The 27,109-nt window shown below is 37.9% G+C and overlaps 1 protein-coding gene and 1 long non-coding RNA gene across 5 annotated transcripts in view; one reads left to right on the top strand and one right to left on the bottom strand.

Annotated features, from left to right (window-relative positions):
• The window catches only part of LOC116545299, a 42,349-nt gene extending 30,641 nt beyond the window's left edge, over nucleotides 1-11,708 (top strand). For all 3 annotated transcript variants that reach the window (XR_004266264.1, XR_004266266.1, XR_004266265.1), the window contains 2 exons: nucleotides 10,593-10,629; nucleotides 11,325-11,708. This is a non-coding gene — a long non-coding RNA (uncharacterized LOC116545299). The remainder of the gene's footprint in view (nucleotides 1-10,592; nucleotides 10,630-11,324) is intronic.
• The window catches only part of NLK (nemo like kinase), a 157,761-nt gene that overhangs the window by 32,673 nt on the left and 97,979 nt on the right, over nucleotides 1-27,109 (bottom strand). For both annotated transcript variants that reach the window (XM_032271871.1, XM_032271870.1), the window contains exons 4-5: nucleotides 2,889-2,995; nucleotides 602-687 (exon numbers count right to left, since the gene is read on the bottom strand). In XM_032271871.1, the coding sequence (XP_032127762.1) occupies nucleotides 602-687; nucleotides 2,889-2,995 (193 nt within the window). The remainder of the gene's footprint in view (nucleotides 1-601; nucleotides 688-2,888; nucleotides 2,996-27,109) is intronic.

Raw genomic sequence — 27,109 nt, forward strand, 5'->3', positions numbered from 1 at the left:
AACAAGAGTGAAACTCCGTCTCAAAAAAAAAAAAAAAAAAAAAAATTCTTTCTAGTTACACTATAATTCCAATTTCAGTGTTTCTAAAACATATGCAAAATATCTGAAAAGAACATGAGGCAGGACTATAAATTATTACTATGGCTATGAGTAGTAATATGGAGAAAACTGGGTTCTTTAACTTTTCGTAAAGTAATGCAAATAAACTTATTTCTTTCACAAAAATATGTTGTTCTTTTTTTTTTTTTTTTTTTTTGGGGGACGGGATTTCCCCCTTTTTTCCCGCCTGGAGGGCAATGGCGCGATCTCGGCTCACCGCAACCTCCGCCTCCTGGGTTCAGGCAATTCTCCTGTCTCAGCCTCCTGAGTCACGCACCACCATGCCCAGCTAATTTTTTGTAGTTTTAGTAGAGACGGGGTTTCACCATGTTGACCAGGATGGTCTCGATCTCTTGACCTCGTGATCCACCCGCCTTGGCCTCCCAAAGTGCTGGGATTACAGGCTTGAGCCACCGCGCCTGGCCCCACAAAAATATGTTGTTCTTAAGCCTGCCTTGACATTCTGATTTTTCCCAGGTATTTAAATAAACTGAAAAGCTACCTTTAGAACACAGTTGCTGTTCACAAGGAGATTCCCTGGCTTAATGTCTCGATGTAAAATGCCAGCTGAATGGAGATATTTCAAACCTGAAATAACAAACAGATTTAATTGCAGATATTTAATACCTTGTATTCAACTAATAAGTTAGAAAAAACCTTGGAAGGAAACAGTAGAGGATTTAGAATTGTTCCCTAAATAACTGCATGATGAACATTAAAAGCTAGTCCTACCTCAAAATACCATAATCTTGCTACAGTAAAATAAAATGTTACCAAAGGCTTGCAAAGTCTGAGACAAAATCTATAATTTAAACAATTATATAGGTTTAAATACAGATAAGCTTCTTAGGCACTTAAGACCTTAGATTGCTAGTCAGTGTGGAGTGCTGCTATTGATACTCTTAACCTGCAACTCTGAGCCTGCTCCAACAAAACATTTTCCATTAACCCACAGGGAGCCTCTCCCAGGACAGAGGTTTCACTGATGTGACAAAATTCAGGAACTTGCCCACACTGTCAGTAGTAGTCTTTACCGCTGAAAATCAAGAGGGTAATGGACGTCTTTACCCTAAGATTTCTGACATCTTAGAAGACCAGTACCTTCATTCAGTACTGCTAAAGGTCCCAGCCTCAAGGTTGAGTCCTTTTTATGTGCGTTCTTTTCTTTCTTTTTCTTTTTTTGGGACAGGATCTCACTCTGCAACCTAGGCAGGAGTGTGGTGGTATGATCACAACTCGCTGAAGCCTTGATCTTCCTGGCTCAAGCCATGCTCCCACCTGGCCATGTACCACCATATCCAACTAATGGGCTAAGTCTTTTTTGGATAAAATGTAGCAAATTACATTTTTCGAAAGTATAAAAAGAGACAATATCTTCCCCATTTTCCCCTATCACAGAATATAGACAAATCTATGGGAGGTCAACTTTTTTTCCTTTTTTTTGGTGACGGAGTCTCACTCTGTCACCCAGGCTACAGTACAATAACACAATCTTGGCTCACTGCAGCCACCACCTCCCAGGTTCACTGGATTCTTCAAGTAGCTGGAACTACAGGCATGCGCCAACATGCCCAGCTAATTTTTCTATTTTTTTAAAGTAGAGACGGGGTTTTGCCATGTTGGCCAGGCTGGTCTCGAATTCCTGACGTCAGATGATCTGCCTGCCTCAGCCTCCCAGAGAGGTGGGATTACAGGCGTGAACCACCATGCCTGGCTTGGAGGTGAACTTTTTAGTTTTAATATTGCTTATATGTTTTCATCCTTTTGGCATATGTTTTTCAATCTCTATAAAGAATCTTTTTTTTTTTTTGAGATGGGGTTTCGCTCTTGTTGCCCAGGCTAGAGTACAGTGGCATGATCTTGGCTCACCGCAACCACCGACTCCTGGGTTCAAGTGATTGATTCTCCTGCCTCCACCTCTCTAGTAGCTGGGATACACCACCACGCCCAGCTAATTTTGTATTTTTAGTAGAGACAGGGTTTGTCCACGTTAGTCAGGTTGGTCTCAAACTCCTAACCTCAGGTGATGCGCCCACATTGACCTCCCAAAGTGCTGGGATTAGAGGCATAAGCCACTGCGCCCAGCCCTTAGAATCTCTTAATTCTATGAATTCTGTGTGTGTGGGGGAAGTAAGAAAGTTATTTCAGCTTTAAGAAATTCTCTACTTGTAATGGCAAAATTCTCACAGACACACTTGATAGCCAGAAGAAGTGTCAGTAATATTGTCCCCAATTTTTTCTCAGTCACATCTGTGCTCTTTAATTAGCTAGTCTAGAGTTATTTAGTTGGCGATATTTATTGGTCTTCTGCATCTACTTTGGTTATAAGGGTCATTTTGTTTCTGTAGGGTTGGCTCCAGGTAGGCCAGCCAGTACTTGGACAGGCCCACCTACTGCTGGCTTGCAGGATGGACGTCATCCATAGAGGATATAGTCACTTTTCAATTTAGTCATCTGATGCTACATATTCCTATTCTGTTGAAAACTAAAGGCTGTTTTGTGAACTCGTAACAAATCATCCTGCTTATTTACCTAGATTAGCTTACTCAACTGCCTAATGAATTTGACAGGGCTTTCTCTTTCATCACTGAAAACAAGAACTTTTTGGCCACCCTCAAAAGCTTCTTCTTTAACATTAAATATAGAAAGTATAAAATATGCATTGGTCAAAAGAAAAAAGTCTTTAGAGAAGAAGAAAGCCTTGGAAGGTCAGATTAAAGTCTAAATGAGAAACAAAACATTTCACTTACAGTGTGACAGCACTTTTTTTTTTAATAAAGAAATCTTACCTCGCAAAATTTGATAAAGAAAAACTTTGACATGATCTGAGCTGAGAGGTTGAGGAGAGACGATAATTTTATGTAGGTCACTCTGCATCAATTCTGTGACAACATATCTTGAAGTTTTAAGTTAAGGAGAGTTCAGCGAATTCAGTTCCCTACCCCCTCAAAATGGTGACCACATCTAAAAAATAACTTCCATTCTCAAGGCTGGAAAAGTAGGGAAAGAAAGCTTCTAGACAGCGTGACAGGTGAGAATTCCAGCCCTTACAAGATAAAACACTACTAAAATTAAAAGAACTTACATGTTTAAAAGTCAGCAGAAGTAAACGACCAAATGATTTCCTTACAATCAGCATTATAAAAGAGAAAACCAAAGGTAAACATTTTAAACAACAGCAGGGCCAGGAAGAGTATGAAGACCAAACAGTTTTTCGCTCTACTTAGACATGTTACAGGAATGCCTTTTGAATCCAAACAAAAGGGGACTGGTGATCTCATCTTAGGCCACCATGACATCAACGGAAAAGATCACGACCTATCCAAGGACCATGGCTTGTTACATTATAAAGTATGGTATTCCTAAACACATGTAAAATGGTTAGTTAAGTCTCTCCACAGTCTTAATAACTTAGTTCTTTTATTATTTAACTTTTTATGTATTTATGAAACACTCCCCCCACCAACACTACCACCACTAGATGTCAAGCTTCTTATGTGTTGTTCTCTGTTGTATGTTTAGGGTTTTGCTCAATGGACACATGACAGTTTATTAAAGGCTGGAGTTTGGGGAGCCATGGAGATAGGGAATTCACAAGACTCTTGTGAAGCACATGAGTGTTAGAAACATTAGGAAATCAAAAGTATGATAATCTTATGATTTATTAAGTTTTCTTAAGGCAATTTCTAATTTAATGTTTTAGCAAAAACAAGTAGGAAAACGGACAACTTGAGAACAGGAAGGAGAAATGATGATAGCCTTTGATACAAACAATTGAAAACTCCCTCTTTTTTCTGAATTGCTTTAGTATCCTTTTTTCTTCAACCACTGTATGTTGAAATGCCCCACAGCTGCTGGTCCTCAGTCCTCGTCCCTATCCACACTCTTGGATATTCAGATCTAGTCCCATGCCTTTAAATAACAACCAAATTTATCCCAAATTTATCTCTCTAGTTAATCCTCTTTTTTTAAGTGCAGACTTAGATATAAAACTGCCTACTTATCATTTCCCCTGGATGCCTAATTGACATTTCAAATAAGTCCAAAACTGTATTTCCAATCTTTCTTCTACCACTTTTTAGCTATCGGCTTTCCCATAGCAAACCCTTTTTTCTGGGAAGTTGCTCATGCCACAAACCACATCAAGGAGTTACCCCTGATTCTCTCTCTCTCTTTCGTCAGACCTCCAACTCAGTAGAAAAATCCTTCAAAATTTAGCCAGAATTAAGGCCACTTCTTTTTTTTTTTTTTTTTTTTTTTTTGAGACGGAGTTTCACTCTTGTTACCCAGGCTGGAGTGCAATGGCGCGATCTCGGCTCACCGCAACCTCCGCCTCCTGGGTTCAGGCAATTCTCCTGCCTCAGCCTCCTGAGTCGCTGGGATTACAGGCACACGCCACCATGCCCAGCTAATTTTTTGTATTTTTAGTAGAGACGGGGTTTCACCATGTTGACCAGGATGGTCTCGATCTCTTGACCTCGTGATCCACCTGCCTCGGCCTCCCAAAGTGCTGGGATTACAGGCTTGAGCCACCGCGCCCGGCTAAGGCCACTTCTTATATCCACTGTTACCACTCTGGCCCAAGACTACTAGATTTCTAAAACATAGCAGCCAGGATAAATCTTTCTATTATTATATTTTTATTTTGCCTATATACTGACATTTACTTTATTACATAGAAAATACAATTTTTAAGGTTGTTTTATCATCCAGATTCTTTCCAAAGAAATATATTCTACTTTGTAATGAAAGCTAATGAGAAATAATAGTTGACATGTGGGATTCATTTGCAGGACAGTTTTCAGTGACATGTTAAAATGATTCTATAAAATGAAGAAGAGTAAAATAATGACATCAGGGTTATAGTTTTTCTTAATAGTTTTTATTTAACTTTTTCCTATAAAAATTTTCAAACATGGAAAATTACACAGAGACAACCCATGTATACATTTACCACCTAGAATCTACACTGACCATTTTGCCATATTTGCTTTGTCACATATCTACCCATTGGTCTTTCCATTCATCGATTCATCCAAAACTGGATGCATTTCACAGAATGATCTTTTAGGATGAAGGCCAAATTATGTCACTTTTCTGCAAAAGCTTTCCATTTTATTTAATAGTAAAAGCCAAAGTCCTTAAAATGGTCTCAGAGGCCATAAATCATTTGGCCTTCTTATTTCTCTGACCTCTTCTATTGCTTTCTTCCTGGATATTCTCTGAACGTGCTAGATACACTTCAATCTTAGGCCTTAGCTATTCCCTCTGTATGGACTGTACTTCCTGACATCTATTTGGTTAACTCTTTTCACCTCCTTTGTGGTTTTGCTCAAATTTTATCTTTAAAATGAGGCCTACCTCAGCCACTCTGACACTACAGTCAGGTGTTGCATAATGATGTTTGGTCAATGATGGACCACATGTATAAAAGTGGTCCCACAGATTGTAATGGTGCTGAAAATTCCTATTGTATTGCTTAGGGATGTCTTGGGGACTAATCCTGTGTAGGCTTAAGCTAATATATGTTTGTGTCTTATTTGAAAAAGTAAAAAAGCAACTCAGACCTCAACTCCACAAAAAATTTAGCCAGGTGTTGTGGCTTGTGCCTGTAGTCCCAGCAGTTACTGAGGAGGTTGAGGTGGAAGGATTACTTGACCCTGGGAAGTCAAGGTAAGACATGATTGCACTACTGCACTCCACCCTAGGCAACAGAGTCAAGTGAGCCATGATTGCACTACTGCACTCCACCCTAGGCAACAGAGTGAGAATAAATAAATAAGAAAAAAAATTTTTTTGTACAGTTGTACAATGTGCTTGTGTTTTAAGCTAAGTGTTATTACAAAAGAGTAAAATATTTAACAAAATTAAAAAGTTTAGAAAGTAAAAAAGTTACATTAAGCTAGGGTTAATTTATATTAAAGAAACATTAAAAAAGAAACTTAGGAAAGGGGGAGAAAAAAATAAACAGTGTACCTTAAGAGTACAGAGTTTATAAAGTCTATAGTAATACACAGTAATGTTCCAGGCTTTCAAATTCACTCACCACTCACTGTCACACCCAGAGCAATTTCTAGTCCTGTAAGCTCCATTCGTGGTAAGTATACCATTCGTGGTATACCATTTTTATCTTTTCTATCATATTTTTCCTGGACCTTTTCTGTGTTCAAATACATTTAGATATACAAATACTTATTATTGTGTTAAAACTGTCCAAAGTATTCAGTATGGTAACATGTTGTACAGGTTTGTAGCTTGGTGCAATAGGTTATACCACACATTAGGTGTGTAATAGGCTATACCATCTAGGTTTGTGTAACAAAACCTGCCCTCCCTATCCAATTGCCATCCCCTTGCACAGCTCTACTTTTTCTTCTTCCCTTAATACTTATTAGCTTATAATTTCCTTATGTTCATTCTCTGTCTGTATTGCCAAGCCTGCTCCATAAAGGCAAGCTTTGTCTGCTTTGTTCACAAATCTATCCCAGACTCTTAGAATAGTGTCTACACATAGTAGGTACCTCTAAGTATTTGATGAATGAATATATATTGAGGACCTACTAGGTACTCTACTAGTATTTTAAATATATAATATTATCTAATTTTCATGGTAAACCTATAAGGTATGTAGTGATAACTAAAATTTAGATAAAGAAATTGATGTTAACAGAAGACAAATAGCCTGCCTATGGTTACATACTAGTGAAGCTTTTAGATCTGATCATGTCTAAAATTGCTTCAATGGTTCAGTGCAATTTTGGATTTATCTTTTCTTATTCCTTTTTATTTAGTAACATTTTAAACACCTATAATAAAATAGGCTCGGTGTACTGGCTCATGCCTGTAATTCCAGCAATTTGGGAGGCCCAGGCGAGTGGATTGCTTGAGTCCAGGAGTTCAAGACCAGCCTGGGCAACATGGAGAAATCCCATCTCTATAAAAAGTTTAAGAAATAGGCTGGGCGTGGTGGCTCACGCCTGTAATCCCAGCACTTTGGGAGGCCGAGGCAGGTGAGGTCAGGAGTTTGAAACCAGCCTGGCTAACATGGTGAAACTCCGCCTCTACTAAAAATACAAAAACTAGCTGGGCATTGTGGTGTGCGCCTGTAGTCCCAGTTACTCAGGAGGCTGAGGCCGGAGAATTGCTTGAACCCAGGAGGCAGAGGTTGCAGTGAGCCGAGATTATGCCACTGCACACCAGCCTGGGTGACAAAGCAAGAGTTTGTCTAAAAAAAATTTTTTTTTTAAGAAATAGCTGAGCGTCATGGCATGTGCCTGTAGTCACAGCTGCTCAGGAGGCTGAGGTGGGAGGCTCTCTTGAGCCTAGGAGGTGGGGATTGCAGTGAGCCCTGATCTAATCACTGCACTTCAGCCTGGGTGACAGAGTGAAACCCTGTCTCAAAAATAAAACCCCACAACGATCACAAAATATACTAAATGTTCACTGTGTTCTTTATAGAAGAATTTCAACTAATAAATGCAGAAATAATTATAGAATTATTTTTAAAAACCCACAGTTTTGCAATCTCTGGAGCTAGGCACCATCAATGGCTGGTAAAACCACTTGAAAAGCATGAGTATGAGATTGACATCACTTCAATCCACAACTCAATTTTACGCATACTTTAATGTGGAACAAGAATATTACTATGTTTGCGATATTCACACCACTGCCTAGGAAGTATTCATGCTCCCCGAAACTTAATTTGAATATATCAGTCCCCTAGTTCTAATTACCAGTTAACTAGAAATATGTGGAATTAAAAAACAAGACACTATGATGAAGCAATCTGCTAAACACACAATGCAGATCATTCTTCAGGAAAAATTTCTTGAAAAAAATCAATGACCATCTCCCTTCTCTCTCCCACAAAAAGGGTCTGTGTGTGGCTGGGTGAAGGGCAGGCAAGAATGTTTGGGATAAGAGACTCAAGAGACATAACCACATATACGTGTAAATTTTGTTTAGATCCTTATTCAAAAAGTGACTCTTAAGGCAGAGAACAGATATTAAGGAATTAGCTAATTTTATTAGGTGTGATAATGGCATAATGGTTGTTTTTAAGGTACTCATCTGTTAGAAATTCATATTTAAGTATTTGTAGGTGGAATAATGTGATGTTTGGTTATCTGCTTTAAAATACTCTAGCCTCCTTTCCCTTCCCCTCAATAAAAAGGGGAATGAGATTGGCAAAATTAATAAAGAGGAAATGAGATTGGCAAAATTAATATTGTTTTTTTTTTTTTTTTTTGAGACGGAGTTTCGCTCTTGTTACCCAGGCTGGAGTGCAATGGCGCGATCTCGGCTCACCGCAACCTCCGCCTCCTGGGTTCAGGCAATTCTCTTGCCCCAGCCCCCTGAGTAGCTGGGATTACAGGCACGCGCCACCATGCCCAGCTAATTTTTTGTATTTTTAGTAGAGACGGGGTTTCACCATGTTGACCAGGATGGTCTCGATCTCTTGACCTTGTGATCCACCCGCCTCGGCCTCCCAAAGTGCTGGGATTACAGGCTTGAGCCACCGCGCCCGGCCGCAAAATTAATATTGTTAAAGCCAGGCAGGAGGTACATAAGTTATATACTTATATACTACTGCCTCTTATATTTTCATGTATTTTGTATATGTTTTTGTATATTTTGAAAATTTCCATAATAGTTTTCTTAAACTTAATTGTAGAAAATGGAAAATACAAAAAAAAAATGCAAGAATATTAAAAATATCCAGACTTCTACCTCTTTGGATGAATTTGTAACATTTTGATGAAAATAATGTGCGTGGCTACATAAATGTATATTTAAAATAAAACTGGTATTATATACATTGTTGTTTTGTTGTCTCTTCTTTTTATAAAATATAAGGATCTAAATACAAAGCAAGCAAGGGAATCCTTTCATTCAATGGTCTAATAATGCAGAATTTTAATGATGGCATAGTGTTTTAATATGTGGATGTATTATCATTCACTTAACCAAGCAATCATTGTTAAAAATCTATTTCTAATTTTATTTTTTGAGACGGAGTCTTACTCTGTCACCCAGGCTGGAGTGCAGTGGCATGATCTCGGCTCACTGCAACCTCCATCTCCCAGGTTCAAGTGATTCTCATGCCTCAGCCTCCTGAGTAGCTGGGACTACAGGCACACACCACCACGCCTGGCTAATTTTTGTATTTTTAGTAGTGACAGAGTTTTACCATATGGTCAGGCTGGTCCTGAACTCCCGACCTCAAGTGATCCACCCATCTTGGCCTCCCAAAATTCTGAAATTACAGGCATGAACCACTGAGACTGGCTTACTTTTTACTATTTTAAATAACCTTGAGATAAACATTCTATACCTAGAATTATATATGTGTATCTGAGAATATTACGTATACTTTTAAAAGCTTTAAAATACTGTAAACTCTTTCCATGGTATTGCATATTCTTTTACATCATTTAAAATGCTTAACTAGTACTCCATTTTATGTAACATGTCAGGAGTTAAGTCATCTTCTGCCACTGGATGTTTACAATATGGTTTCGCTATAATGTAGCTCTGTGGGAGTGCTTAGAGCTTTAAGGTACTGTTTCATGACGAACCCTCAATTATGTATAGATCCTCCCTTCTTGGGTTAATTCATTTATTCAGAGAGTTCTCCAATATTCCTTCTTGGGCCAAATAGGTGAGGCTGCCAGAATTGTTAGGGGGTTAGGAGCCAGGGATACCATAGCTCAGCATACTGTCCAGGGAATAAACTTTTAGTCTCCAGCAGGGTTGGGGAAGAAGATCTGAGCATCACACTACTTCTTAAACAGGCTTGCAACCAATCCAATGTTTAGGCCCACGTGTACCCCCACTTCCTGAGATACTTGATGCCTCCAATTCCTGAGAGTTTGTGACATTCCGTAGCAAAAACCAACCTGTTTCTGGGTTCTCATTACTGCCACCTTACATATCTGCCTTTTCTAGTCTGAATTTTTAACCCTTTAGTGAAATTTAAGGGGACTACAGGAAAGAATGGTAGTAAAGATCTGTGTTGTATCCACTGTGTTTTCAGGTTGAAAACTCTTTACATGTTTATTGGCCACACGTATGTGTGATAATGAGAGACAGAAAAAAAGGAAAACCAAGAGTGAGAGCAAATTGTTCCTGTGCTTTGCTCTATTATCTACTGTGGTGATAATTTTTGTTTATAATACTACTTCTCATCTTAAAAGATATTAACCCTCTAGTATACACTGAAACTTTCTTTTCCACTAAGAAATCATTGATTGGATAGTGATATAAAAAAGGTGCTACTTGCACCTTGCTACTTGCACCTTTAAGTCTTGATCAGAAGTCCCAATATTCCTGAGTTGCACTGGTTCCAGAATTCTCAAGGGAGAGGAAACAAAGGAACATTATACAGAAAAAAAAACCCAAACAACAAAAACAAGAATTTCACAATTGCCACCCCTGTATTAAGTGTTTTGTTATGTTCTGAATATCTGTGCCTCTTCCAAAATTCACAGGTTGAAATGCTAACCCCCAAGAAGATTTGATCAAGAGGTGAGACCTCTGGGAGGTAATTAGGTCATGAGAGCCGAGCCTCTCTATAAAAGAGGCCTAATGGAGTTTGCTAGTCCTTTCCACAACAGTCCTAGACTGTTAACTAGGAAATGGGCCCTTGGAAGACACCATATCTGCCAGCAACTTGATTTTGGATTTCTCAGCTTCCAGAATTGTGAGAATAAATTAGTGTTGTTTATAAACCACCCAGTTTATGGTATTTTGTTATAGCAGAATGAATGGACTAAGACAGTTGTCAACCTGAATTTTTATACAGAAAAAAAAAAAAAATCTTGTACCAATGGCAAGGCGTGGTGGCTCGCGCCTGTAAATCCAACATTTTGGGAGGCCAAGGCAGGAGGATCACTTGAGCTCAGAAGTTCAAGACCTGCCTGGGCATCTTAATGACACTCTGTCTCTACAAAAAAAGTAAAAAGTTAGCTGGGCATGGTGGCACGTACCTGTAATCTCAGCTACTAAGGAGGCTGAGGCAGGAGGATCACCTGAGCCCAGGAAGTTGAGGCTGCAGTGAGCTGCGATTGTGCCACTGCACTCCCACCTGGGTGACAGAGTAAGTCCCTGTCTCAAAAAAAAAAAAAAAAAAAAAAAAAAAAAAGTATGAAGCATTTATCTGTATGGGATGTCAGTCAGATCTGCTGAGTTTATTAACTTTTTTTTTTTTTTGCTTTTGCCAGGATTGAAGAGTTCTTCCATGGATGTGAAGAACAGGTTATATTCTATTCTGCTTCGCAGATCTACAAAATTGGCAGCCAAGATGTGATGCCAGAATCCTTACTGTTAGTAGTGACAGTTGGTATGCTTACAAGCAGTGAAGAGAAAACATCTTAATTTTCAAGTTTATCAGGTTGAATTCATAGTGCTGGCACTTGGAAAATCTTGCTTTGACTTATAAATGAAACAAACTTATACAAAAGCCAAAAACAGAGAATAAGTATGAAATAATGTCATATGCTTTCTTCTAACAGTGATTACATTTTCAAAGAAACGAGAAAAGGTCGGGCGTGGTGGCTCAAGCCTGTAATCTCAGCACTTTGGGAGGCCGAGGCGGGTGGATCATGAGGTCAAGAGATCGAGACCATCCTGGTCAACATGGTGAAACCCCGTCTCTACTAAAAATACAAAACATTAGCTGGGCATGGTGGCGCGTGCCTGTAATCCCAGCTACTCAGGAGGCTGAGGCAGGAAAATTGCCTGAACCCAGGAGGTGGAGGTTGCAGTGAGCCGAGATCGTGCCATTGCACTCCAGCCTGGGTACCAAGAGTAAAACTCTGTCTCCAAAAAAAAAAAAAAAAAAAAAAACAAAAAACGAAAACATTGACTGAAATGATTAGTGTTCTAACCCGATATAACTAAGCACTCATTTCAGAAAACTAAATCTAACATTTCATCTAGCATTATGAACATATCAGGTCAGGGTGTTTTTCACCCTATACCTGTTGGATTTGAATGGATAAACTGGACTATTTTTGACCAACATAACAATTTCATATGTTTCAACTAACACAAAGTATTATCAGATATCAAAAAACTGAAAAGGTATTCAAAATGAATACAGAGCATGACTTCAAATGGTAAGTCAGTTCCTTCATACTAAGACCACATACACATGTGCACAATTTCTCACAAAATATAAACCAGCAGGCATTCCTTCTGCCAGGCACAAATGACTACATCACTATGTCACTAACTTCAGGATCCATGAACTTCAAAAACCTTTCATTCAACCTTCTATTATCTATTTAAGAAAGGAGAGTTTAAAAGAATGCTACTTTTATATCTCTGCTTCTTGAGAAGATGACAGGTTGAGTTAAAAAAGAATAGGGGCAGGTTAATTAACTCTAATTAACTGAAAATTTCAGGGCAAAATACATAGAGCTCTATCTACCTCTACTATTTTCCATTTACCCTTGTGCAGAAATGCTTTCCCTTTCTTTAATACCTTTTAAACATAAAAGACTGGAAAATTTTAAACATAGAATTTTTATAAAGGGATTAAAACAGCCATTTTGCAGAGAATACGTTTTGTCAAGCTTTAGTTTAACAAAGTAAATTCTTAGGGAAAATACATTTTTCACTCCATGAATAATGCAGTTTTTTTTTCTTTAGAGAAAACAATGTGACAACCAGGCCAACCTTTTACATTTTTCTTTGGAAAATAATTCCTGAACTTTGAAGCTCTAACAATATAGCTTCAAAAATTCGGAAGCAATACACACCACCTTATGATATGGTTTTTGCTTTGCTCTAGCAGAAATCCTCTGAAGTCTCAATCCCCAGCATAATGTCTCCCAGATGTCTCAACTAGTTGCCATGCCAACTAAAGCAGCTTAAATTAAATGAGGGCCTGAAAAGACACCTGCATCACTCTAGGTCTGTTGCACATTAAATAAAGCTCTCTTGACAGGAACTCAGAGGTGCCATTAACTTGAACAGCATCTATCTGATTATTGTTTCTGAGAAATTTAATGAAGGTCTCCAAACAAGAGTGAAAACAGAGTGCTCCTTCCCTCTCCTGGTCTTTCCAAATGGGACAGCCACTCCAACAGCTGGTGCACCCACTGGGTCAATGAATTTGCTGTGGCCCTTTAAGTTACCATTGGATGAAGATAAACTACAGGACCAAAGTTAAGGCTTTCAGGAGAATATGAGCAGATTAACCATCTCTGCTATTTAAACGTGCCATTAAAAATATGATTGTTAAAAACACACTGTGCATAGTATGCCAACCTCAAAGTGATTTGAACAGCCCTACTATAAAACAAATTGCTGCTGATTGCAGCAATTAGTTAAGCAGCTCAATGAAATATGGATTTCAAATGTACTGATTGGCTTCAAAAAAAAGCCTGAATGATGCAATGTACTGGCAGTGGAGTTGGGGGAGGGAGGTAGCTCTGATGTTTCAGGTGTCCAAGAGAAAACAATATCTCTGTATTGTTTTAAAGAGTTAATTTTTAAAAGCTTCTTTACTGCTTTCTCACCTTAGTCACTGGAGAACATCACTTAAAAGAAACACAAATTTGAACTAGAGAGGTTATATTCTTTACCCAAGGTCACAATGCCAGTCAGTAAAAAGCCAAGACTAGCTCAGGTTTCTCTAGTGCTCTTTCCATTCCCACCGAGCTGTTTCCCGTGGAAACTTGCCTTTACAGGTCTGCTATTCCAATTTCTTAGCCAAATATCACCACCATATGCAGGTTACAATGAAATACAAAACAGCTGAATTATTCTTAATTATGGGCTATGAGGAGAAGAAAAGGAGAAAGGATGTTAACGTTTATTTGAAGCTAGTATGTGCCACTGCATATGTGATCTCATTTAATCCTCATAACACCTACTTTATAACTACTGTATTTCCATTTAAGAAATAAGCACACTGAGGCTGGGAGAGGCTAAGCTGCTCCACACAGTTTGGTTTCAAATCTAGATTGTAATGATTCTAGTCTGACCCTTTCCATGAAGTTGCATTACCTCAATTTGTTTACTATTAAAAGAGAAAATGAAATACATGAGACTGCCATTACTCGAATCAGGCAAAAATCAGGCTTCAAGCAAAATCAGAAAATCAATATTATATTACATAATGTAGTATTCCTTCCTTTGCCATGTTTTTTCCAAGTGAGAAGTCACTGCACTGTCTTCATTCTTCAATAAATTTTGAATAGTAGCATGTACAAGATGCCAATCTAGGTATTAGAAATGCAGTGGCATACAAGACAGCCCACTGCTTTCACTGAGAAACTCAACAGCCTAACAAGGGAGACAGACAGTTAAACAAAGCAACTGCAATTCACTCAAAGATTACAACACTGTTACAGCTATTCATCTCATAAAGCTCCTTAGGTTTGGCTTTTGAACTGAATAAGCCAGACTCGCCATCATGGAGCCACCAGGAATAAGAGCAACAAACTTGCACAACAAAGATATATTGTTCTAAACAGACAAATCTCTAAATTATTAGAATTACAAATTTCCAAAAACTAAAGAGATTTCAACACATGAGAAACTGTCAACAAAAAGATTTCTTCAGCACCTACAAATTTCTGAATTAGATGTGCAAACTAATTGGCAATTTATCTATACTGTATAAAAAACATACACTCATATTTGGTTTCCTAAAATGGTTCATCCTGAAAAAAATTTCTTTAAGCCAGACACAGTGGCTTACACCTGTAATCCCAGCTCTTTGGGAGGCCAAGGCAGGACAATCGCTTATGGTCAGGTGTTTGAGACCAGCCTAGGCAGCATAAAGAGATCCTGTCTCTACAAAAAAAAAATGTAAAAATTAGCTGGGTGTGGTGGGGTGTGCCTGTATTCCCAGCTACTTGTGCCTGAGGTGAAAGGATTGTTTGAGCCCAGGAGTTTAAGGCTGCAGTGAGCCCTGATTGCTACTGTACTCTAGCCTTGGTGACAGAGCAAGACCTTGTTTCAAAAAAATTTTTTTAAATAAACAACATGAAAAGTAATACAAATAAAATGAGCATTTGTTAAGTGCTCACTATGTGCCAGACACTTCTTTAAGTACCTTATATGAACTATTTCAATGAATCCTCACAAAACAAGTAACAGGTTATGCTAAAGAATGAATTTTTCTCTTTTTGAGGTTTAGTCTTTCCTTTTGGAAGAAAATGAATCCAAAGACACATGAAGTAACTGCTCAATCCACTTAAGTACTTTTATTCATTTCTTCCAGCACCTGAATTTTAGTCTTAGTTCTGTCACTGGCAGAACACAACCACAAATAAGAAATAATCCCATAGTTGCAGACGATTTATCTCAATTTGCTGAAATGTATTTCTGAGCCAACTTTGTGCCACTTTTAATATAGGTAACATACATAGGTCACCTCATTTAATCCTCATAACAACTTATGGCTATTTCCACATAACAAGTTTAAACTGCTGGTGAAGAAATTTGTCTGGCTGACAGGACAAATAATGATATCCTTTTGGCCAATGACTGAAAAGTGAAAAGGTTAAAAAAATCAAGAGGCAAATTTTGCTACCTCACCCTCTTTGTCTCAGTGTCTCCTTCCACCTCCTGAGTATTCACTTCCTTCAAGTCTTTTTCCTCTTATCCTTCTTTAGTCAAATTATAAAAATAATCTTGACAATACAAGAAACATTTTCCCTGTACTTATGAATCATATATGCTTAAATATTAGCTTCATATCCCCTTGTATTTGTTTGAGTGCATGAGAACTAAAACGTTAGCATATATGTGTGTGTATGTATAAATGTTTATCTGCATGTGTATAAAAGAGAAAATGAACTCCTGGCTACTTTTTTGAGTGTGGCGGGGTACTGGACCTGGACTAGCAGCCTTTTCCATAATTTTTTTTTTTTAAGTCTAAATTAGATATTGCTGGAAATACAGGAGAGGCCTTTGATGGGAGATCAAAGTTAAAAATATAAGTTTGGGAATCATTAGGTACAATAAAAAATAATTAACAGTTTCTACTTTCTACTAAATAAAATATGCCACACTGAGGTATTTATTTGCATTTGGTTACAATTTTCTTCTTATTAGTTTATCTTTAAAAACTTTTTTTCCGGCCGGGCGCGGTGGCTCAAGCCTGTAATCCCAGCACTTTGGGAGGCCGAGGCGGGTGGATCATGAGGTCAAGAGATCGAGACCATCCTGGTCAACATGGTGAAACCCCGTCTCTACTAAAAATACAAAAAATTAGCTGGGCATGGTGGTGTGTGCCTGTAATCCCAGCTACTCAGGAGGCTGAGGCAGGAGAATTGCCTGAACCCGGGAGGCGGAGGTTGCGGTGAGCCGAGATCGCGCCATTGCACTCCAGCCTGGGTAACAAGAGCGAAACTCCGTCTCAAAAAAAAAAAAAAACTTTTTTTCCTTTTCTCCTTTTATTTAAAAAAACTGGTTATTAAAATTATGGGATTGTGTCACCATTAATGGGTTTTAAATTCAACTTTATCAACATGACACTCTTCAGAATAATGCAATCAGTGTCAGCAGCTGAATTGTTAGTGCATACTGCCCAAATGTAATAAGCAGAACATCCTGCCAGATTCCCACAAAGTTTGCCGAGGAAGAAAATGTTTTCATGGAGGACAGAAGTTGAGGCAAGAAAAAGCAAGAAATAAGACATCTTCTGAAGATCAAGGAAATTAAGTGGGAACATATTAGAGAGATCAAAAAGGCAGAGAACAGAGAAGAGTGCTTAGAATTAAAAATAAGCCTGTACAATTTTCTCTGATGCAAAAAAGATTATGGGCAATAAGACCAGGAAACTAATCTAGAGCCTGGTAGCCAACTACATCTCAGTGATAAGCCTCTCCTGACCTCTTGCTCCAATTAAAGCAGATCTGCACCATGATCAATATTTGTTTAACCCATCTCTACAATGCTGCATCTATTTTAGGAAGTAATTTAAGAATGCATGATAATCAGCCCCACACCAGAAATCTTGACTACTCCCAACTGTCAAAGGTAATTCTTCAAAAAAGCTACACAGTCATCACAGAAACAAAAGCTGACATCAAACTCTGACCTTCAATTATAAATAAGATGATTGAGTACGTTTCTGTTTTTAGGAAGTCATGATTACTCAGGCAGTCTCAGAGGCTGCAGGACTGGTGCCAACAGCATCTTTGTTTAACCATCATCATTAGCATCAATAAATACTGACTGGGTACTAAGTGTGTGTACAGAGCATGTTAACTCATTGACAAGACATGGAAAAAGGATGGATGAATGCAAGGCAACAGCCAAGAGGCTGGAAAAAGACTGATGACTGACATTGACATGTAAAAATCAAGGAGAGAGCACAATAAGGCACAAAAAGATTTTAATGTAAATGAACAAAGAAGCTTGACTGAAAAGCAGCTGAAATTTACAATTTTCTGTGTTAGGTATCCAGCTTTAAATTTATTTTACCTTACCTACTCCTAATTACTGTAAGAAGTTAAGTCTCATTATGGGTTTCCATTATACAGATGAGCAAAGAGATTTACAGAAGTAAAGAAACTAGTCAGAGGTCCTAGCTAGTGTGCAGGAGACATGGCACTAGATCACAGCCCTTGTTCTTGTACTCTGTCCTTCAAAAGATGAAGTAAACTTCAAAAATGGAAAATTAAAGAAAGAGATAAGACCAAAACAATTCTACTTCAGAAGGCAGAAGGTCTGGAAATTGATTTTTAAAATGAGGAGTTAACAGGTTCAGCAGTGGGAAGCAGTGTGGTGTAGGCTTTGGAATCAAAATGGCCAGGGTTAGAATCTTGACTCTGCCACTTCGTAGCTTGATAACATTAGGCAATTTAAATAACTTATCTGTTTCTGCACTTATAAAAAAGGTACACGGACACCTATTATACAGGGTTACTGCTACAATTTAGAATCACATATAAATGCCTGGCACACAGGAAACAGGAATTAGGTGGTAGCTGCTATCGTCGTCGTCATCATCATCGTTAAATGAGGGAGGAGGGAAAATGAGTTTTTTAAAAACATGAATACATGCTAGTAGGTGGTATCCCAAATGTCCTACATACATTAATTCAGTTATTCCTTAAAATAACTGTGTAAGAAGATTATCTCCATTATCACTGAGGAAACAGAGGCTTAGGGAGGAGTATCAAATAACATTTTGAAGGTCAAAAAGCTAGTAAGTGGAGAAGAAAAATCAGGATTTGAACTCAGGGCTGGCTGATATCAAAATCCATGGCCTTTTTCAAAATGTATGATTGTGCCTCTATTTCTTCCCAACATTTCTCCCCAGGAAAAAAAAAAAAAAAGCAAAACATTATAAGGAACAAAGAAACTGGCAACCACTCAAAAAAACTCCTTTCGGCTGGGTGTGGTGGCTCACACCTGTAATCCCAGAACTTTGGGAGGCTGAGGTAGGCAGATTACCTGAGGTCAGGTGTTCAAGACCAGCCTGGCCAACATGACAAAACCCTGTATCTACTAAAAAATACAAAAATTAGCCAGGTGTGGTTGTAAGCACTGTAATCTGTTACTCAGAAGGCTGAGGCAGGAGAATCATTTGAACTCTGGAGGCCGAGGCTGCAGTGAGCCAAGATCATGACACTGCACTCTAGCCTGGGCAACAGAGTAAGGGTCTGTCTCAAAAAAAAAAAAAAAAAAAAAAAAGAAGCAGAAAAAAAACCTCCTCCTTTAAGCCACTGTGATCTCAAAAGGAAAGACTAGGTAATCTCAAAAGGATATCACCAGTGAAGAAGAACTTTATTCACTTTTTATTAATGTGGTCTCATGCAGGGTTTTAAACCTTCAGGGTTTTTGGCATCAAAAAACATGTCCATGACAGTCACATTCCTTTAGAGTTTACTCATTCACTTATGTAAGGACAAAAAGCCCTTTCTTAAGACCACGAAAGGTTTTGTACAGGACGTATTATTTTTGACAGATGGGAACTTGAGGGAACAATTAAAAGTACCAGTTTCTATGAGACCTCTGAGAATCTCCACTAGGGTAACTCTTGGTTTTGCTAAAGGGTTGGTAAGCTGAAGGGTTTCTTAGTCTTGAACTCAGCGTGGTAAATATTATCCATCAAATTAATATTCTTCACATTTAACCCTAACTACAGAAAAAGATTAATATCCTATAACTAATTAACAGTCCTCATATCCCCCCAAAATAAAAGCACACATTAAAAACCCCAAAGCTTTGTTTATTCATGCAAATCATATTTTCTTTGGGGAAAAAAATAATGCCACTTCAACCTGATCCTATTTCCTACCCTCTGGTTCTCTTGCCACCTCTAAATAACATATCAGTACAAGGAAAACTATCAATTAAACATGTAACTTTTAAACCCACTGCCAAAGGTACAATTCAATATTATTAATATTTAATAATGACAGGCACAGAATATGCAGAGAACAAAACAATACAAGCAGCACATAAATAAACTGTACTGTGGCTAAAATCCAGATTGTGCTAGTGTGCTATAGGTCTATTAAGTTTCCTGAGGTACTGCTCTCAAACAAATTGGGTTGATAGCAGGAGACTCAGCTGGTCTATGAAGTGTCTAAAAGCCCCACTGATTCCCCATATCCTCCAATTATGGCAAGTCTGATATATTTAGTGGCTTCTGAGATCTCTAGGTCTCCACCTAACACATGCCTCCTGGAGTCTAGCAACCTTAAAAAATAAAGTCAAAACAGTGGGACATGACAAAAAAGATCAAACAAATACAGTCCCAAAAGCGTCGCTAGACTCTCACCTGAATTAAGTATGTCAAGAGGCTAATAATCATAAGGTTAACCAGAAGGTTAAGCAGTTCAGAAGAATAATGGGGTTTTTCAGGCTTTTCAGAAGCTCAAATTAAGTGTGGCTTTGTTGTTATTCAATATTACCCTCTAACAGTTGGGAGCACTGACAGCATTTCATTCCCACCAGCTGGGAAGTTTTAGAGATATATTTATTTTTTAATGGAGAAGTGAACAGACTAGATTCAAGCTTTAGATTTTTTTAGGGGCTTCACCTGGGACACAGGTGTTTCAAAGGCTGGTATGAACAAATTGTTCCAACTATAGTGGCTCTCTTCAAAGCAGAGGGGAAAAAAATCCAGCTGCTGAGTTCGAACTTTACATGATTCTTTAAAACAATCTGAGGATTTGCTATACACTAAAGCCTAAGTAATCTTTATGCAGACAGGAAGTCCTTTTAAATGAACTGAAAGAGAAATAAAGATATTTAATTGATTTATCTGAGTTGGGAAAAGAAAATAGAAACTCATTGTATCAAATTATTTCCTAAAGAATGAATATGGAAAGAAAGCTTTGGAAACCCTATTTTAATTCCTAAACTCTCTTTATTGATTTCAGCTAATGGAAACTTAATACACTACAGGGCATAGGAAGGTGAGTGGTTCTTGGGATCTCAGGCTGAAGGAGAAAATTATGTCGTATATGAATGGAGGTCAATTTTCCACCTTCCCATGTTCAGGCCTGCCAACATAGTCTATGACTTACATTTTTCACACCTTTCAGGAAAAAAAAAAGAGGAAAAATAAAGCTGATTCATTACACAGCATTTAGATAGTCAATAAGAACTGGGAGAATTTACAAAGTATTATAAATAAATGCTTACTGCTGACAAGGTGCTGTGCAAATATGTCATAATAAAGCACTGCTGAATAGGCACTTTTAATAATAGCTTACAATTCTGGACAGCTCAAGTTGTGTGTATGTGTGAAAAGCTGTGATACTGTCTTATGCAAAAAACTATCAGGTTCAAAAGCTTTTGCCATCTAGAGTTCAGAATGATAGTGGGCTGGCTTTCCTGCTCAACTGAAGTCTGAGAACATATTTAATGCTCCAAGTGCAATGAGCTACTGATGCTGTATGACATTCGAATAATGTGTTAAAAACTTTCAGAGAGCAAAATAAAGATATTTAATTTGTATCTGAGTTGGGAAAAGAAAATAGAAATGTGTTGTATCATATTATTTCCTACAGAATGAATATAGACAGAAAGCGTTGGAAACCCTATTTTAATTCCTGAACTCTCTTCATTGATTTCAGGTAACAGAAACTTAATCATTCGTTTTTCATTTAATATTGGACAGAAACTAAGGCTAAGCTAGATTATAAAAAAAAGAAATCTTACAATATTAAATATTTATTGAGTAGGTCCCATTTTGGTCAAAGGCTCTACAATCCTTTTTTAAAAGTTATCATCTTTGGCCAGGCGCAATGGATCAGGCCTGTAATGCCAGTATTTTGAGAAGCCAAGGCAGTGGATCATGAGGTCAGGAGATTGAGACCATCCTGGCCAACATGGTGAAACCCGGTCTCTACTAAAAATATAAAAATTAGCTGGGCATGGTCGCGTGTGCCTGTAGTCCTAGCTACTCAGGAGGCTGAGGCAGGTGAATTGCTTGAACCCGGGAGGCGGAGGTTGCAGTGAGCCAAGATCACACGAGTGCACTCCAGCATGGGCCACAGAGCCAGACTCCATCTTAAAAAAAAAAAAGTTTTCATCTTCAATGTGATATATATTGGAACAAATATGAGTCACGTGACTTTTCCAAAAGACACAGTAAATTTGGTTTAATAAATTGCAGTACCTAGATACCCAAGCCTGGCCCCCTCAAGCCATAGATTCTCTTACATGACAGTTATACAAATGACAGTTAAAACATGTTTAAGCAATAACATGCTTAGGTACCTTAGGCATGAATTCTGAAATCTTGCCATTCCTGTTTGAAAAAAGAATCTACAGCCATAAATGTGTGAGACTTAATAAAATCTCTCTGCTCACATTTTTTTTTTCTTCCAAAATCAGGTGCACAGGGGAAAGAAATTTCAATCTAGTACTCAGATATATAAAACTGGCTGATCTGAAATAAGAGTGAGGGCATTGAATAGTGTAGATAACGACAATCTGGTTTACAGATATGGTTGATTTCAAACAATGCTTTTCACATGAAAGAAAAATAGCAATGTGTCACAGACAGAATTGTGTTCTCTCATAACAAATGGTCAGCCTTAAATCTAATCATCTTCTCTGTCACAAAAAGCATGGGAGCCTTTGCAACTAGAAAAAATCAGTGTGCTTCAATTAGAATCACTGACCTTTTCTGAGGCATGCCTGTGCTTTTCTACAGAAATCAATGGAATAAAAGGTCATGTTGTTAAAATGTTTGAATATGACAATCTCTTTCCCAGGCAAAGGCAAATTCCTTTCTTTTTAAAGTAACAAATTTGTTGTATAGAATGTCAAAAATTAAAACTACCTCAGTTGTAATTTAAAACTGACTTAAAAAAAAATCAATCCAATCACCAGAAAAAAAAGAGAAAAGCTGGAAAGCTGTCACTCTACATACTCTGTTATAGCCCAGAAGGTTCTATCTGATGAGTCTTTTTTAACTAAGGCTATAACAATGTATGTAATAAAACAAGAAGAGCATTCTAGAGAAAATGATGTTATTTCGAACTTCAGCTCTCTCCTTTACAAAGTGCTCTGGAGAAGGCAAAGCAAGCTCTGTGTCTGTGAAATGTAGGTGGTAGAGACTGGTGATTAATCTTCCATCATCATAACCCTCCAAATCAAATGCACATGTACACAAACCAGAGATTAAGAGCTGAGGAATGGAAGCCAAAATGACTGGAATAGTCATTGTTTTTTGGAATGTAAAAAACCATATTTGAAAGAGGAGTCTCTATATAGATTAGGAACATTTTACTGCATCAATTTCTTCATTCATGAAGATAAAGGGTGAATTCTTCAATCACCTCTTAATGCATTTAGAAAGTAAGGGATGAACATATCAGTCATATAAACTGCATCGTCTCTCTTACTGCCAATACGATGAATATTAACACTTTCTCCAAAAGACAATGAGCCCTCAAATTAGACCCAAGTAACCATTCCATAACAGGCTGAAAAATTTACTTCCATGTCCAGACAATTTGGTGTCAAATGTCCTTCTGCCCAATAGAATTTGAGAGCATTTACTTCAGTCTGATCTATTGTAAAGCTGCAGGAATAATGTCACTAAAGCCTGAGAGGAGACTGCTACCAGAGTTATAAGCAACTGCAGCAGCATTATGAATGGAGGGCAAGTCTCTCAACATACCAATCTACATATGCTAGTCCTCACCTACCCAGTGTTACCCATCACCATTGTAGCTCATTTGTGGCTGGAAATTTTTTTTTAGACGGAGTCTTGCTCTGTGCCCCAAGCTGGAGGTTGGAGATTTTAAAAGACAAAGTTACTAAAAGAAACATTTCTGAAGAACAGAGAAGATTCAAAATTAACAGAGAACAAAAAATCTACAAGAAGAATTTAGGAAAAGTATATCAAAAAGTCTGTTTCTGAAAAGTACTTTTTATAGGAGTTGAGAAGAGATGAAATAAAATAGTGGTCTATTTAAAAGGATCTCCTCCTCTGTCTAGATATATGATACAACACAGTGCCTAATACACTTGTTCACAGTACCCACTTTTGACCTTTCACAGAATTAATATTCTATTATGCGCTTAATTGTGCCATCTATTAGCACTGTTTCCTATTGTTAATTAGAAAAGCTATGCAAAAAGGGTTACATGAACTCATGAACAGAAATCAGACATGGCTTAAAATTTTGTGGAAAAATGAGAATATTACTAGAAATATTGAAAATATACTTTTCCTACTAATATGTAACTGTTCTTACATGAATTGAACATGTTTTGTTCTATGAAAATTATTAAGTTGCAAGTAAGTCTTCCCAGCTCTTTTCTGGGGGGTGGGGTTGGAGAGGAGAGAAGGTGCACAGGGCAGTTTTTTATCCATAAGAGAATTTGGTTAATATCTCTATTGTAAAATTGATTACTGTAGTACTATGATTATTTGAAAACTGTCTATCACCTCAAACCATGAATTCTTTAAAGGTAATGGCAACAACAATACTTTGTATTACCTGCTGGTACATTGTGGCTGAGGGTAAAGGTAGAAAGGGCATGAAACAAACATTATCATGAAAAAACATCTGGGAAGATGTCAAGCATCATTCTGTTCTCCTTTCACAACAGTCACTGTCTCTCAGCTCCAAGAATCAGGTCCTTGTTATGGTGTTTTTTAAAAATTGTGGTAAAATGCACATAAAATTTATTATTTAATCATGTTTCAGCGTGCAATTCAGTGGTATTAAGCACATTCACAATGTTGTGCAACCATCAGCACTACCCATTTCCAGAAACTTTTCATTATCAAATAGAATCTCCTTGTTAAGTTTTTAAAGGACACTTCTGATTCTGTTATTTTTCATCACAAAAATCTTTCATTGGGGCCCAATGTCAAGTGAATAAAGACCAAATTCCTTAGTTCAATATTCAAAATCCCCCATGACTTAGCCCCACCTAGTTTCTCATTATTTCTGCATGTCAAACTCTGGCCAACTAGATGATTTACCATTCCCTAATTATGCTCCTGATACTTATTCCCGCCATCTGGACTATCCATCCTCTTCGATGCTACTGTCCAAATACTTCTCATCCATCAATGCTCATCTGAAATGTCTTTTCTCCATACAGTTTCCTTATCATTTTTTCTGCCTGAAGTAATCTCTCCTTTTAAAGTCCCACACCACCCGACTATATTCTTTTGGCACATTCTACCATACGTTAGTTATCCCTTTACATCTTATCTTTCCCCCATTATCTTCCTTGAAGGAAAGCATTGAGAGACAGCAGAGCATGGTGGGTTGAGAGCACTCCTGGACCACTGGACTATACAATATGGGTTTAAATCACAACTCTGTTATTTCTAAGTGACCTGGACAAGTTATTTACCTCTCTGAGCTATAGTTTCTTCATCTACAAATTGCAGATATGAATAAAGTGTTTAGGATAGTGCCTGAACATATTACTTTTTTTTTTTTTTTTGAGACAGAGTCTCGCTTTGTTGCCAGGCGCCAGGCTGGAGTGCAGTGGCGTGATCTCAGCTCACTGCAACCTCCGCCTCCTGGGTTCAAGCAATTCTCCTGCCTCAGCCTCCCGAGTAGCTGGGACTACAGGCGTGTACCACCACGCCCAGCTAATTTTTGTATTTTTAGTAGAGACAGGGTTTCACCATGTTGTCCAGGATGGTCTCAATCTCTTGACCTCGTGATCCGCCCGCCTCGGCCTCCCAAAGTGCTGGGATTACAGGTGTGAGCCACTGCACCCGGCCAACATATTACATTTTTTAAAAAATTAAATAAATGAACAATTCATCTTTGTATTCATCCCAGAGGTTAGTACAAGGTAACATACATAGCCGTGGTAAAGGTTTGGCTGAATGGATAAGCAAGGCTAACCAGATACTGACAAAAATGGTGGTTAAGTCAGGAATTTATCTGTTCCTGAATTGTTCTATCAACCTTTCTTTGGTTTTTCCTTTCTCTAAATTTCTGTCCTAGTCTTCAAAGATAAGCAGAAAGGGTCAGTGATAGTGGATAAGTGTAAGTTTTTGTTTTAAATCATCAAATGTTTTTCTAGTAATTCAGTGGGAAACCAAAATGGGAAAGAGTAAATATCAGAACTCCCCAGTGCTCTCAGGATATCTTGGTCCTTTTCTTTTTTTTGGGAGGGAAAAGGAGTCTCACTCTGTCACCAGGCTGGAGTGTAGTGGCACAATCACTGCAACCTTTGCCTCCTGCATTCTAGAGATTCTCCCGCCTCAGCCTCCTGATAGCTGGGATTACTGGCACGTGCTACCAAACCCAGCTAATTTTTGTATTTTTAATAGAGACAGGGTTTTGCCATGTTGAACAGGCAGGTCTCAGGCTCCTGACCTCATGCAATCCACCTGCCTCAGCCTCCCAAAGTGCTGGGATTACAGGTGTGGGCCACCGTGCCTGGCCAGTTCTTTTCTATTATCATAGTTTCCAACCTATATTATTGTCATTATTTGTGTGATTGTATCTTCCCCTAGATTATACACCTGTTAAATCATCTATTGGTTCATTTAACAAATATTTATTTTGTACCTATTCTATGTCAGGAACTGTCCTAAGTGCTGGTAATGTAACAATGATGGATCTGGAAACATAGCTGATGCTTATGTTTATGGAATAAATGAATAGGAAGTTCTTATAATACGGGAATCTTCAAAGCTCCCAGGATATAGATTTCTAGTCCTTAAAGGTACCATCATTGAAGAAAGAGTGTGCTTACATATGCATATATGCATGTTGTTTCCATTGTTCTCAGTTTTTCAATGACTCCTAAGATTCCCTGAGGGTTATAGCACTTTTTCAAAGCACTAGAGACTCTTACTGGCTGAAATGGACACATAGGTTTCCTCACTGCCTTTATGACAAGGGATTCCTATTTAAAACATTGCCCATACAAGCCAAACCTATCATCCAAACAGGGACACTTCTGAGAGTGAGAAATTCACAGTAATTGTACCAGAACATCAAGTAAAATCTGAGACTCTCCCAACAAACCAATGAGCACAGACACTCCACTAGACATCTCATTTCCACTGGGTTTAGAATGTAAATGCTTCTAGCACAGAAGGCTCACGCCACCCATATTCATCTTCCTAAAATACTAAGTTATGCTTCAAGTTAAAAATAAGCTTTTCCCAAAGCAAACCAAATTTTTATTTCCAACCCTGTAGGTATCTGGTGCTTTCCAGGAAGGGGCCTGTTAATGTGCATTGTAGAGCATCCAAAATCCTGACTGAAGCATAATAAATTTCGTTTTCTAATCAAACAATTAGAACTGTTTTCTCGTGACTTAAATTTCAGTAGGCTCAAAGTAATTAAGTACCAAACTGTTTTCATACAGATTTCCAAATAGAAACTCAAAGTATAAAATGAACAATGTAATCCTTTAAAAGCTGAAACATCAGCTCAGAAAAGTATATAATCTTTAAAATTATTAAATAATATATTTCCTAGATTGATAAACACTACGAAAAGTTAAAAGATACAGAGGTCATGATAAAAGTTATTGCTCCTTCCACATCTGACTTGTCCTACATCTGTTCAACCCT

The sequence above is a fragment of the Sapajus apella genome, unplaced genomic scaffold (genome assembly GCF_009761245.1).
Source record: "Sapajus apella isolate SASKATOON/1434 unplaced genomic scaffold, GSC_monkey_1.0 scaffold257, whole genome shotgun sequence".
In the NCBI taxonomy this organism is placed as follows: Eukaryota; Metazoa; Chordata; class Mammalia; order Primates; family Cebidae; genus Sapajus; species Sapajus apella.